The sequence below is a fragment of the Drosophila elegans genome, unplaced genomic scaffold, assembly GCF_018152505.1.
Source record: "Drosophila elegans isolate 14027-0461.03 unplaced genomic scaffold, ASM1815250v1 contig_208, whole genome shotgun sequence".
Taxonomy (NCBI): Eukaryota; Metazoa; Arthropoda; class Insecta; order Diptera; family Drosophilidae; genus Drosophila; species Drosophila elegans.
The window spans coordinates 25956701-25971533 of record NW_024545578.1 but is presented as its reverse complement, the minus strand read 5'-3'; the positions used below and the strand labels follow the sequence as shown (position 1 = coordinate 25971533).

Sequence of the window (14833 nt, the reverse complement as noted above, 5' to 3'; positions counted from 1 at the left end):
GATTAGGAGTTACGGGGAGAGGGGACTGTTGAATGGGGGAAGAGGGATGGGGAATGGGGGAGGGGAATGGAGAATGGGGGAAGGGGAATGGGTTTTTTTCGGGGCTTCTTCGGTGGAAGCGATTTTAATTTTGTCATTTTTGTTTTGGTTTGCGTATTCGCTATGATGATGTGATGTTTTGGTTACTGAAGAGTAAGAGGCGGTGTTAACCGTATTATGTGACGTTGTTTTGTATATTGTTTTGGCTTCACGCATAGTGCATTTTCTGACTGTTTTTATTCTGAGTATTTCTCTTTGTTCTTGGTACTTGGGGCATTGTCGAGAAGAGGCCGAATGCTCACCAGCGCAATTGGCACAGCAGATTTTTGTGCATTTGTTTGGGGAATGGGAGGGTTGGGCACATTCGGAGCAGAGCGGGGTGTTTCCGCATTTTTTGGTTGTGTGACCGAGGAGTTGGCAAGACTTGCATCTCATGGGGTTTGGTATGTACTCGCGAAGTTTTACCGAGTGCCAGGAAATTTCGATTTTAGATGGGAGGTTATAGAGTTCGAATGTTATTAGGACGACTCCGCTGGGTTTAGACACACCATCGTATGATTTCATAAATTTGTAAACTTCCGTAACTTTTTGTGATTTAAGTTCATCGACGATTTCTTTCTCGGGAATGTCACATAGGTACGGGGCATAAACTGTCCCTTTCACAAAATTGAGGGCCTCATGGAGTTTACACTGTACTTTGCATATACCGGTTAGCTCGGTAGTGTTTAGAAACTTTTCAGCATCGGCCTGAGATTTTACAAGCATGAGTAAATTGCCGTCTCTGAGGTTCGAAATCGTCACAATGTTTTTGGAGATCATTTTTAAGGCACGGTGGACGGCGAAGCATGAGAATTGAGAAATTGTCTTTTCGGTATTGATGGAGGCGATTGTAATATATCTTGGATTGTCAACTGAGGTAGGTGGAAGTTCGGGGAATGCTATGTCTAGTTTTTGGGGTTGTCTTCTTTTTTTTGATGGTGGGCTGATGGCAAACGGCGCAAACCGATTGTCGCCCAGGTTTGGAGGCCCTGGGCCCATGTTGGGGCTTCTTGACTTTATACGTTAATTGATTTTTTATAAACGGTGGTTAGAAGATTATTGCAAAATACGCGATGAAAAGGTGTGAAAGATAAGAACCACGTGGGTCCAATAAAAACAGTGACCGTACGGGAACCGCTGTTTGGAGATAAGAGACGTCCGCTCGCGACGAGAGATAGTCGAAGACTGTAGAAGAACTAAACAAAAAATTAAAAAACAGCAAAGTTATAATTTTTTTTAATTTATTTTTCCGATTGTTCCTATGGGAGCTATATGCTATAGTCGTCCGATCCGGCTCGTTCCGACTTATATACTACCTGCAATAGAAAGACAGCTTTTGGGAAAGTTTCATGCAGATAGCTTTAAAACTGAGAGACTAGTTTGCATATAAACGGACGGACAGACGGACAGACGGACATAGCTAGATCGACTCGCCTAGTGATGCTGATCAAGAATATATATACTTTATAGGGTCGGAGATGTCTCCTTCACTGCGTTGCAAACTTCTGACTGAAATTATAATACCCTCTGCAAGGGTATAAAAAAAGCCAAACCATTGCTTAAAAAATCCAAAATTCCCGCTTCCCCCAATTTATAAATTTTGCTGATTTTTTATTTTTTTTCTGTTCTTCGAGATATTGTAATGGGTTTTGTTTCAGAATTTTGGTTAAATTTTATAAAATCTGACGTCTATATCACATAGCTCCCATGGGAACAATCGGAATATTTAAAAAATAAATTTAAAAAAAAATTGTGAATGGACATAGTAATATTTTGATAATTCAGATTTACGCTTTTAATTCTCTTCAAATCGAAATGCGATGTCATATAGCTGCCATAGGAACGATCGAATAAATCGATGAAATCATCCAGCGATCAAAGCTTAATTTTCTGGTTCAGATGGACTTCCTGATTTAAAAAATGACACTCAAAATTTGATGTATGGTAACATTTTTTTTAAGTGTTAAGAACGTTTTTCACCTATTTTCATGCCAACCTTATTTTATTTCTCTAGTTCTGTTTTACTGATTTCGGTCGTCGATAGCTTAAGAAACTTTCTTCAACATTCACATACATTAAATATAAATAGGTATCCTTCATTTGGGCCCATTGCTATTTACTTGGTTCATAAATGATCTTCCTTCTGTCATAACATATTCTCGAGTATTTATGTACATATGCTGATGATGTTGAACTTTGGACCACTGGCCCGTATATATTCGGTCAACGATTTATAGGTTCTTTTTGACCCAAAATTAAAATTCGACTAACACATAAAGTCTACCGTTAACAAGGCTATGAGTGTTCTTAAATTTATTATGCGATGGTCAAAAGAATTTGACAGTCCTTGTACAACTAAAGTATTATTTACTTCCTTGTCCGTCCCAGTTTAGAATATTGCAGTTCCGTTTGGAGTCCCCAATATTAAGTACACATTGATCTTATTGAGTCGGTACAAAAAAAATTTCTTCTTTTTGCCCTTCGTGGTTTGAACTGGGATCAAAACGTAATGTTGCCTTCTTACTCTAGTTGATTACTATTGCTTAATTTTATAAATCGTAGAATCATACTTGGAACTAGTTTATGCACAATCTTGTCAGTTACCAATTCTATGGAGTCAATATCACCATATTGACTTCATAGAATCGAATATCACCATATTGACTTCATAAAATTGGTAACTTAACTTTTAATGTGCCTTTTAGACCAACCCACAACTACCATCCTCTTAACTTGACAAGCTGTGCCTCAAATTTTGACCTGCATGAACCCCTTCGTGTTCTTTGTAAGATTTATAATAATCTATATAATCTAATTTGCATTTCAACCTCTTTCCCTGTGTTATCATAATTTCACCTACTTAGTTTTAGTTTTTTTATAAATGGGTATAAATTACGTTATTTATGTTTTCCTCGCGAACTCGATAACTGCCCACTAATAGGGCCCACGCGAAACAAGCTCGTGCTATGTTTCGTTTGGCGACTTGTTTGAATTATTTAAGGTTCATTAATATTTGATAGAGCTTCCTTTCTTGTATCCAAATAGCTGCTGAATATGATCTTCAAGTTAACTTTTATAAGCTCATATTTTCGGTAGAAACATTCGGCCTTTGTTATCAGAAACAACGACCAAAAAAAAAAACAAAACTAAAGCCTACTGTAAGACTTCAAGCAGAAGAAGTTTCTCACAGGCAGCGTTGGTCCCGAAAGGGTTTAAAAAGCTCTAACAAGCACAAAATGATAGTTTTAAAGACTTGAAATGGGTTGAATTTTTATACGCTGAATAGCTCTCAAAAGCGATTTGTGGGAAATATGTGTAATATGTGTTGTATATTACAAGTTTTTCTTAAAAGCTTTAAGGACTCGAAATACAAAGAAATCGTGCCTAACGTCTCTAATTTTTGCTATCATTCCGAAAATATTTTACTTGAAGAACATATATTGAGGAAACTTAAGTAGCTATTACCTTTTAGCCATATATAGCAAGTATGTATAAGCTTTAGTAGTTTGAAAGTTTTCTTTCTTTTCTGAGTTGCAATATTGCGGCTGCATATAGTAGTCTCCTTGCGACCGCTTACCGCTTACCCCTGCTCATCGTCACTCCTGCTTACGCTGCTGTTATACTTCGGCAAGCTGAAATTCATATACCCTAGCAGCTTTTGGCAAAAATTAAATATGCATTTATGTTTAAAAAAATAAAAGACATGTTGGTTTCCGGCTTAATTATTCAAACGTTCTTATGGCAACTATGTGATATCTTTATCCGGCTTAAATAAAATTAAATGCGTAATTCTGTACTATCAAATTATTAATAAATTATAAAAAATTATTTAAAAAAAAATACAAATAGATAAGTTAAATTTTGTTATTTTTTTTTTTTTAATATTTTGATTGTTTCCGAAGGAAACGACATATGATGTTGTCGTCCGACTTTGATGAAATTTAAATCTAAGTTGGCGCCATCTGTCGGACTGCATAGTCAACAAAAAGCTAAGAGTGTGCAGCATCCCCACCCCCGCTAACAGTTCTGTTGTTCTCTCTCGGCAGCGGCCGATGAGAAGCTGAGCAGAGATAGAGGGGCGTCAGAGGTCTAATGACTTTTAAATTAATGACTCGATTTTGAAAACTTTGTTTCTACTATATTTGTTTAAGCTTTTTTTATGATTTTTTCGTTTGTTTTTATCTTTAAGTTTCTTATTTCTTTATTTTTAATTTAATTGTTTTTTTTTAATTTTTTTTGTTTGCTTGTATTTTAAATAATTTTTTATATATATTTGTTTGTTTTTATTTTAAATGTTTTTGTTTTTTATTTATATGCTTTTTTTTGTTAAAAATTAGCATTCCTTAGCACAAAAAAGAAAAATAATAATAACTCAAAGTATTAATTAAAAAAAAAACAAAAACCGTTAAATTTTGTTTATATGTTGAAAACAAGAACATCTCTTAATAATATTATGAACTTAGGTTTATTTTTAAAATACTTTTAAAAACTTGTAACCAAAACAACAAAGCAAAATGTTAAAGAAAAATACAATAAAAGGGTAATGAACATTTTAATAAACTTTTACTTAAGCTACATAGACAGCATTATTTATTAAAAAGTCAGTTTGGCAAAACCCCGAGCACCTTCAATACTGTATGCCCTCTATTTCTTTAAAAGTTAAATCTATATTAATATACATAATTAAAAATATCATCTAAAAATGAAAAAAATATAAGAAACAAATTGAAATATTTCATTCAAGCAGGATTCGAGCTCGGGCAATTCTCGCCTAAGTCCTATCCAACTCACGCCCTGTGACACTTACCACTTGCATTCTATATGCACAATGTGCCTCTTAGTTTTGTTCCTCTTTGTCAGCATGATTCTTAGATCGAGTTGATGAAAAATTAAATCAATTTTGTTCAAATCACTGTGGTCGGCAGTACATGTGGTACGATGCGCACAAGGATGCCAACACCCAAGGTTTTGAGATTCCGAGTTCACTTCGAGTTGTGTGATTCCTTTTTTTTTTCGTTGTTTCCGTTTTATTTTTTGAATGCTTACCTATGTAACTATTTATCATTTCTAAAAAATACCGCAAACATTTTGCTTAAATTACGAATTCTCCTTTTCAAATTAAATAGTTGTGCGGCTTTAGCTTACTGAGAAGTTAGAGCGTGCGTGGACGAGTCGTTAAGGCTTACATCTAGAGCGCGAAAGGTCCCGGGTTCAATTCTCAGTCGAGGCATGTGCTTTTCATAAAAATATTTCGTAAGTAAAATGATTTCATTTAACACGTAATTAATAATATAACATAATGTAAAAAGAAACAATAAGTTGAAAGAAAATGTTAGTTACATTTTTGGCCGATTTATTTTCGTAGATTCTCATTTTAATTTTGTTCATTCTTGGAAATTTGAACTCAAACTGAGAAAAAGGGTCTTAAAGTGAGAATTTTTGCTCTTGGATTTTTTTTTGAGTACGAATATCCTCAGATTGAGTGCAATATACGTGATTAATTGATACATATATGTATCGGTCCAACAGAACAGTTTTTCAGTTCTGCGGCTATATAAACATAGTAGTTTTATTGACTACACAGTAGTCGTATTGAGTAATACACCAATCAAAAGGTATCGCTAATAGAAAAGGGAGTGCATGCCAAGACGTAAGGAATCTTGTTTGGTTCAAGAAAAAGAGCTTTGAAAGGGCTCGTGGGCCCGGTTTGGTAAAATACTTTAACTTTGCTTTGTTGAATGGATCCGATGCTGCCGTTACAAAGTTATTCCAAAATTTATTTTTTTATGAATGAACTGAATATTTTTGGGTGTCTGTTTATCAGTTTCCAAATTTTTTAAAGACTTGTGTAAATAATTGTTCTTATGTAGGCCAGGTCGTTACAAAAAAGAGTGTTTGATGACTTTTTGAATATCTAGCTTAGTTAGGGTAAAATATTTCTAAACTAGTAGAGCTACAGTTAAGTGCTTCATATCGTTAAGAATAGGTATTGTCAAAAGGTTATCAAATTTTAGAACTAATTTATGTTTTATTTTTTTTTTTTTACATATTTTTATAAATTATTTTAAAACGGCTTTAACCATTTGTATTTTTTTTTTATTTTTACGTATATAGCACTTGCGATTTAGGAACTTGTGGTATATATCACGCAGTTTTGAAAGAACCTTTTTAAAAAGTTTTTAAACAACAAAAACGCCAACTTTTTCCAGTTCAGAGCAGTTAACGCTGCCTGCCGAAAATTTCCTCCTAATTAGAACTCGGGAATTTGGGGGTATATTGTGTGTGTATTTGTTGGCACTTGTAAATTGTAGCTGCCTAAACCAAACTTATCTAGCGCTCTCCAGAGCGGAGCGGAGACTTGGGAGGAGAGTTGGTTCGGGAAAGCGAAGCGAACAGTATGGCAATGCATACTTTGGTTAGGATAATGTAAAAAAAAAAATTTTTTAAGTTTAGGGAAAATGCATTTTTATTAAATATTTGTAAAAAAAACTTTCTCGTTAATTTTCATATCCTTGCAAATGGTGTTATAATTTCATACAGAAGAAAACATATAAAATATATATATATATATTGATTATCATCACACCGAGAGTCGATCTAGTCAAACTAGTCCTTAGTTTTAAAGCTATCTGCATAACTCTTTCGCAAAAGTTTTCTTTCTATTGCAGGAAGTTTAGATGTCAAAAGAGTACTGAAAGAGTTGAGATAAAAATGACCAGTGTAGGCAAAATACCTGGTTGAAGCGGTCAGAATAGAAACATTTTAACCATTTAATTTAAATTTTTGAAAAGTCTTGGTATGCACACCATATTCTATTTTCACTGATGGATCAGTAATCAGTGATCAAGTTTGTACTTATGTACTACCTGCAATAGAAAGACAACTTTAGGGAAAGTTTTATGCAGATAGCTTTAAAACTGAGAGACTAGTTTGCGTAGAAACGGACGGACAGACGGACAGACGGACAGACTGACAGACGGACAGACGGACGGACAGACGGACATGGCTAGATCGACTCTCCTAGTGATGCTGATCAATAATATATATACTTTATGGGATCGGAAATGTCTTCTTCACTGCGTTGCAAACTTCTGACTTAAAAATTTAATACCCTCTGCAAGGGTATAAAAAATCCCGTTTAAAAGCCAAAATAGGTCAGTGTATCATAACTCATGTGGATCCAACTTACTTAATACAAGTATTTATGTTTTTATAATTTCTAAGTAAACTAAGGACGTTTTTGTTGTTATAGTTATAGGATAAGTGAAGCAAATGTAACGTTATTTCTTAATTTTGATTTCTGTAAATTGAATAAAGGAGAATTTTTCGTGCAAAGTTGTAATCAACTGGTGTATCATGACTTCTGTAATAATTTTTAAAGTGCTGGTTTTTTGGTTTTTGCAATAGAAAAATCATACAGGGTTGACTCATGGTCGTGCTTTAAGGTTTTTTTTTATTGTATGTTTCGAAGCTTTGCAGTAATATGATTGTAGTTTCATACAAAATCTCCTGATATCAAGCAAATACATCTCTTGACGAGGTACTAATAAAGTGATGATCGCACGTTCAACTCCAAAAACTTTTGATATCAATTATTATTTACTTTAACAAAAAATTAACTTTTATTTATTTAATTAGTTTCTTATTCGGCACAAAGCTGCTTAATAAAATCAGCCATGCTACTTAAAAATTCCAAACCAGCGTACTGGTTACGAATCTAATTAAATAAAAAATAATAATCGTAACAAATTCTGGTATCCAAAGTTTTTGGAGTCAAAGGTGCCATCATCACGTTATTAATAGCTCGTCACGTGGTGTTGTGGTTTGATCATCTTAGCTAGAGTGTTACATGGTTTTATTTAATAAATTAATTTCATGAAGCAAAAATATATTTTATGGCTTGCACCAATACGAATATAATGCAAATTTCTTTACGCCCCTCCTAAAGTGAAAATTTCTCTTCCCATGCAACCAACCATGGTATTTTAAGGCCAGTGGCTTAACAAAGGTGGGAAAATGTTTTTTTCTGCAAAAAGAATTCCCAGATGCAGTTCCCATGAACGTGGAGAAAACAAGCCAAAGGAAACTTGAAACAAAGACAAGTGTTGGACATATAACAAAACGGAACGCAGAAGCCGAGTACCTGGCTTATTAGATACCCGTTACTTAATTACTTCGAAAAGATTCGTTCGATTTTTAATTTTTTTTTACGTTGATAGATATTGATCAAATAACTAAACACCAAACAAAATTTCTGTCTCAAAAGAATTTCACGATTTTTTGACGTTACGGTGAACGACCTCGCGCTACCTATGCTTCAAAAGCACTTATACATGATTAGTCCCAACTCTTTTATGGTTACCGAGACCTCGACATCCGTACGGACAGACAGACGATCATATCTAAAAACATTATAAAAAAAGACGAGAAGCAAACTTCGGAAAGACGAAGTTTATTTACCCTTGCAACCATTGCAAAAATTAAATATTCTTGAAAATATATTAATTTCGATTTATGCCTATATGTTTAAAATCAATGAATGTATGATGCTCAATTATTCCTATGAAAGATGTGTGATTTCGTTTCCCGATTTTAAAAAATCTAAAGGAGTAACTCTGAGTTATTTAACCCTTAACATATCAAAAAAAAAACAAAAATAAAACAGAAATGTTACCATTTAAAAACAACAAACCATCACTATATCTAAATGAAATAAAACAAAAATATAAAAACAGCAAAATTATAGTTTGTTTTTCTTTTTTTTCCGATTGTTCCTATAGGCGGTACATTCTATAGTCGACTGATTCAGCGCATTCCGACCTGTAAACTACATGCAATATAGGGACAAATTTTGGTAAAGTTTCATGCAGATAGCTTTAAAACTAACGGACAGACGGACATGGCTAAATCGGCTCTCCTAGTTTTATATAACACATCCTAATGAACAAGCTTATAACTTTAAGCTTTTTTTACACAAAAATCTATTGGTGTAATTTTAAATGTAAAACTTTTATATGTTTTTAATTTTTGTAATGCTTATCTAGGTGTTTGCCTATTCTAAAAATTAATGTTGTGCATAAAATTAAAATTCGCCTTTTTAAAGAAAATAGTTGTGCTTCTTTTGGTCACTAACAAGTTGAAAGGTGCGTGGACGAGTGTTCTTATGGTCCCGGGTTCAATTCTTACTTGAAGCATGTGTTTTTTAAAAAAGTATCTCGTATGTACAATTGCTGTCATTTAATAATTATGAAACAAACAAAAATAAACAATTTATAGCACTACAAGATAACTCAAAATACCGGAGGGGGGGGATAAAAAGTTTTTGTAATTAAATTTTTTTATATATCAGGAATTAAAATGGATTCAAATATCGGTTTCGGTTACCGGCTACAACGAATGTAACTATTTTGATTAAGGTTTCGGTTTTGATAAAAATTGTATCTATTCAGCTGAATTTTTGTGAAGCCAAACACAAAACAAACTTCATACGTATATGCGCTTTACATATAATCGTGCCACTGAGTTCTATTGTTAGAAATCCTTGAAGATGGCCTTGAATTTCTCATCAAACGTAAAATTGCTTTTGGATTCAATTTTTGTCAAATCAATTTAAGAATCATGTTCACAAAGAGGAACTGAATGCAATATTTCAATTTGTACATTTATTTTTTTTTTTATTTTTTATGATGATATTTTTAATTATATATAATAAAATATATATAATTTTTAAAGAAATAATGCGCTTTAAATAACACGTGGTCACAGAGTTGTGAAATTTTTACACAGAGCTGATAACCGAATTTATTCGATAAGAAATATCTATTTTTTTCACTACCGCCTCTAAATGTCAGGCCAGAGAGTTATTATGCGAGGTGATATTAACTAGGGTTGTCGGAAGTCTATTAAATATCGTATCGATGATAAATGCTTTCTAAAAAATTATTATTTTGATATTTGAAAATATCGTCAAAAATATCGATTTATAGACTATTTTTGATAGTTTTTTAATGTTATGCAAAATTTTAATAAAGGATACCTGTTGCTGAACATTTGTGTCCCTTATAAGCCTAAAAATAAGCAAGTGGTCATAATATTATGGAATTCGTTGGTAAAAACTCGTGTTATTAAATAAAAAGCAACATAATAGTTATTAAAAATAATGAAACTTAACAATTTCTTTTAATATATAGCCCTTGAGATTCCAAAACTTTTTATAAAAAATACTTGGGACATGGGAAAGTTATTAATCAACAAGTCGGCAAAATTTCTCAGTACAGAGAAGCTAACGCTGCCTTGGCATAAATTTTACCCCAAAAGTATGCAACACCAAGTATGCAAAATAAGTTCTTCAAGTTAAAGGAAGATTATATTCACTAAATATTTTTAAAATAATTTCTTTTTGAAAGTAAAATTTAAAGTTTTTGTTATCTTAAGCGAAATTATTTTAAATCAAAAACTATGCAAAAAAGTTAACAAGATATGCAAATATCTTAAAAACGACAACTTAATCGTTAATAACACAGGAACACAAAATGAAACTTTTTAACTTCCGACGAACTAATTGTACTTTTCCATAATAATTTGGCCCCTGAGTTAAAGTCCATACAAACTTATGTTCCATCAGCTAAGGTAAGTGTATTATAGATTCTTTGTCCTTACTCTGTCAACCAATTGGAAAATAAAATAATGGAAAATGTATTGGATGTGGCTACACCCAAAAAAAAAATGTTCAGAGAAACTTAACTATTGAATTTTAAACTATTGGGTATCAAAAATTTCTTAATAATATGATTATTAATTTAATAAGTTTGAAAAAATTAAAATAAAACGTTCGAGGATATCAATTTTCAACTCACGAGTAAAACATTAATATTCTTGAAAACATTAAAATTATGATTTACTTGTTTAGAAAAATTTAAGCTATAATGATTGGCTGATTAATTATTCGATAGTTCCTTATGCACCTATATGATATATTTTTCCCATTTTAATAAAATTAAAAAATAACTCTGAACTGTCAAATTATTAATAAATCAAAAAGAATTTAAACAAGAACAAAGCAAACTTCGGCAAGCCGAAGTTCATATACCCTTGCAGCTACAAGTATTGCAAGAATTAAACATTTTTGAAAACATTGAAATTATGATTTACTTGCGTATATGATTAAAAACATTGAAGCTATGATGGTTTGCTGCTCAATAATTATATAGTTATTTTATATATTTTTATTATTTTTCTGGGAGCTATATGATATGGTCGTCCGATTTTGATGAAATTCAAAATGTTATTCTAAAATATTTAACCATTACTATATGTCGAAGAACTAAAAAAAAATTAAAAAACAGCAAAGTTATAATTTCTTTTGTATTTTTTTCAGATTGTTCCTATGGGAGCTATATGATATAGTCGTCCGATTTTGATGAAATTTAAACCGTAATTCTGAAATATTTAACCATTACTAAATATCGAAGCAATAAAATAAAAATTAAAAAACAGCAAAATTAAATTTTTTTTTTCTGATTGTTCCTATGGGAGCTATATGCTGTAGTCGTCCGATTGGGCTCGTTCCGACTTATATACTACTTGCAATAGAAAGACAACTTTTGGAAAATTTTATGTAAATAGCTTTAAAACTGAGAGACAAGTTTGCGTAGAAACGGACTGACAGACGGACATGACTAGATCGACTCTCCTAGTGATGCTGATCAATAATATATGTGAGCGAAATTATAATACCCTCTGCAAGGATATAAAAAACGGTAAACAGTAAACGGTGCTAATGTGAATTAGCTATTACTACCTCCTCTATATTAATTGGAACTTACCAACTTGAGCACTGACGCGTCCAATAAGAGACAAACATAGCAAAAGCACCAGTGAAATTGTTTCGGGAGCGCTCAATGTCTCTCGATTCGGTTTGGGTGTACGTATACCCTTTCCTGAACGTCTCGGCAACATATTTTTAGTCTTACAAACTATAGGGTTAGCTTGTCGATCGCAGCTTGTCCAAAATGGTGTTTAAGAGTTTTTAACGCCTTTGATTTGTTTGATAAGTTCGATTTGTCTTATTCAATGCTAATGAGTTTCGTTGCCTTCAAGTTCAATTGGTTTTTGTTCTTCTTTCTATTTTTGTATTTGGTTTATTCCATAGTAATATTCTGTCTCCTCTTAAGCCATGAGAAATTTCGCATTTGCTGAAAGAAATAAAATAATTAAACTAAAAATTTGACTTATTTGTAAAATAGCATTGCAATATCTACAAATATTTTGTAGAAATCTAATGTTAAAATATTTAATTTTTTAAAACCTTCTATATGTGAATTTGAGGCGGTAAGAATGGCCCTTGTCGCAAGGAAAGACAAAGAAAAAGCTTTCAGTCTGCAAGTCTTCCAAAGTCTTGCCGCTTTTTCCGAAACCCATAACCACAAGAAAGGAAACAAACTTCAGCAAGCCGAAGTTTATATACCCTTGCACCTATTGCAAAAATTATATATTCTTTAAAGCATCTAAATTTCGAATTACTTGCGTATAAGATTTTAACCTCAGGTATTAAACAATTATTAAGTCCAAACGAATTAAAAAAAAATAGAGAAGTTAACTTTTTTTCATTTACTTTAGTATTCCGCTTTTAATCAAATTAAAACCGCAATTCTGAAATAATAAACCATTACTTACACTAAGTTAAATTTTTTTTTTCATTTTTTTCCCGATAGTTTCTATGGGAGCTACATGTTATAGTCGTCCGATCTGACTACCTGCAATAGGAAGACAACTTTTGGAAAATTTTTATGCATATAGCTTTAAAACTAAAAGCATAAATACGAACGGACGGACATGAGGTCGGAAATGCATCCGATATGCTACGTTACAAAAATAATTAATAAATAATAAAACCAAACGGGGAAGCAAACATTGGCAAGCCAAAGTTTTCATACATATTCTTTAAAACATCTAAATTGCGAATTAAATGCGTATATGTTATAAAAATTGAAGCAATCATTATTTGCAGCTAAATTATTCGATCGTTCCCATGACAGCTTTATTAAATATATTTCCAATTTTACTACAATAAAATTTAAACCCTATTTCAAAAATAATAATAATTATAGATTGAAGTATATTTAAATCAATTGAATAACAGCGAAGTAGTAATTTCTTCATATTCCCTTGTGTTGGAGCTTTATTATATGCTCGTCCAATTTTAATGAAACTAAAACCGTTTTTCTGAAATATTCAGGCCTGTTTCGGGATTCACTCGCCAGTGAACATGATACCATTTTCGGATTTGCCTTTTCCCAAACAAAATCAGCTGACTGGCAGCTGTCCCCTATGTTCTCAGAGTTTTGCTGCCTCAGGGCTGATGAAAAAGGTCCCAATGAAACACGTTTCGCAAAAATAGAACATTAAATGAAGCGGTAATAAGAACAAAAAAACTTTTAAATTTAACTTTGGTTGAATACCTATCTTATCATATTTAAATTGACATAAAAAATGCGTGCTTAAAATAAGTCCCTTAAAATATTGTTTTTTTATTGTAATAAAAAAACATGTTATTATTAACCAATTTTACTAAGGAGTATTTTTCTTAAAATACAAAAGAATAAGGTTAAAATATAATCTGCACTTTAACTTATCGCAAAGTATATTAAATCAATTCAAAGAAAGATTACCTTACATTTTTCGGAAGCTAACAGAGAATTAAAAGAGGGCATTTGGATTCTGTGTGTATCTTTCAGAAGTGAAACTGGAACAGGTCTGGGAAATTCGAATTAGTGTGAAACTTTATTGTTATTATTAACCAATTTTATTATGCAGTATATGTTCGTAAAATATCAAAGAATACCAGTCTCTGATCAACATTCGTTACGAGCAGATGCGTTTTCTATTTCGTAATGACTCCATTTACTTGCTCTTAGTGCAGTGTTGCCATTACACACACAGCTTCGCGGTTTTGAGGGGGTTCGATGTTCATCGCTTTGTCATAGCACTTTCCACACTTCGTGTGTTAACTTGCCCGAAGAGGCAATACAATTGCCAACTAACATGACGAATATATTATGGCAATGTTATAGCTGCGTAGTGAGCAATGATTCGCACTCAAAAACAGACGAGGTCATAGAGGATCTTCGTGAACTTAAAAGCTTTTACCTACATATTCATGCAAAGTTAACGTTAAAACCAAACAGTGGAAGAAGGAAAAAGTGATTAACAATCCTTCCCATTATTTCAATCCCGTTGCGTCAGACCATAACCCTCCCACAGAGGTCTTTAAGGTTGTCCCCAAGAAAAATTAAAAGAATCGGTTCGGTGCACAATTGTGATCAACTTGAAGTATTTCCCAGCAAGAGATTTAGAATATTGGAAAATTCCCTGTAACCACAAAGCCAGAGGCACTGTGTAAGTTTGTTACTGACAAGTAAAAGTAAATTCTGACAGCATGTAATGACATTCCTTAACAAATGTAGATCTTAGCACTCTGAAATTGGTTAACTTTAAGCTTGGAGTCCCGGAGTAGTATTACCAGACTGTTTTACCGGTGAATTCTGGCCACAATCAGTTAAGGTTAGCCGATTAATTCATAGGGATAGACAGCACTTGGAGTCTGCAGTTGTGGACATATTGGTTGGAAAACCATTACGTACATCTACCCCTACCAAGCTTCCATCAAAAAACCCTCAATAATCGACGTCGCTGGCATTGACGTTATTAGCGGTTCACTTTCGTGCATTATTTATAACTGCAGTTCTCAACTTCA

At 32.7% G+C, this 14833-nt stretch overlaps 1 protein-coding gene across 16 annotated transcripts in view; it reads right to left on the bottom strand.

The window, feature by feature from the left end:
• Positions 1 to 14833, bottom strand: part of LOC108136874 (hemicentin-1) — a 160477-nt gene that overhangs the window by 130252 nt on the left and 15392 nt on the right. For all 16 annotated transcript variants that reach the window (XR_005977235.1, XR_005977236.1, XM_041708293.1 and 13 more), the window contains exon 2: positions 11904 to 12272. Coding sequence is in view for 14 of the 16 variants with exons in the window: in XM_041708293.1 (XP_041564227.1) it covers positions 11904 to 12036 (133 nt within the window). In the remaining 2 variants the exon portion in view is untranslated. The remainder of the gene's footprint in view (positions 1 to 11903; positions 12273 to 14833) is intronic.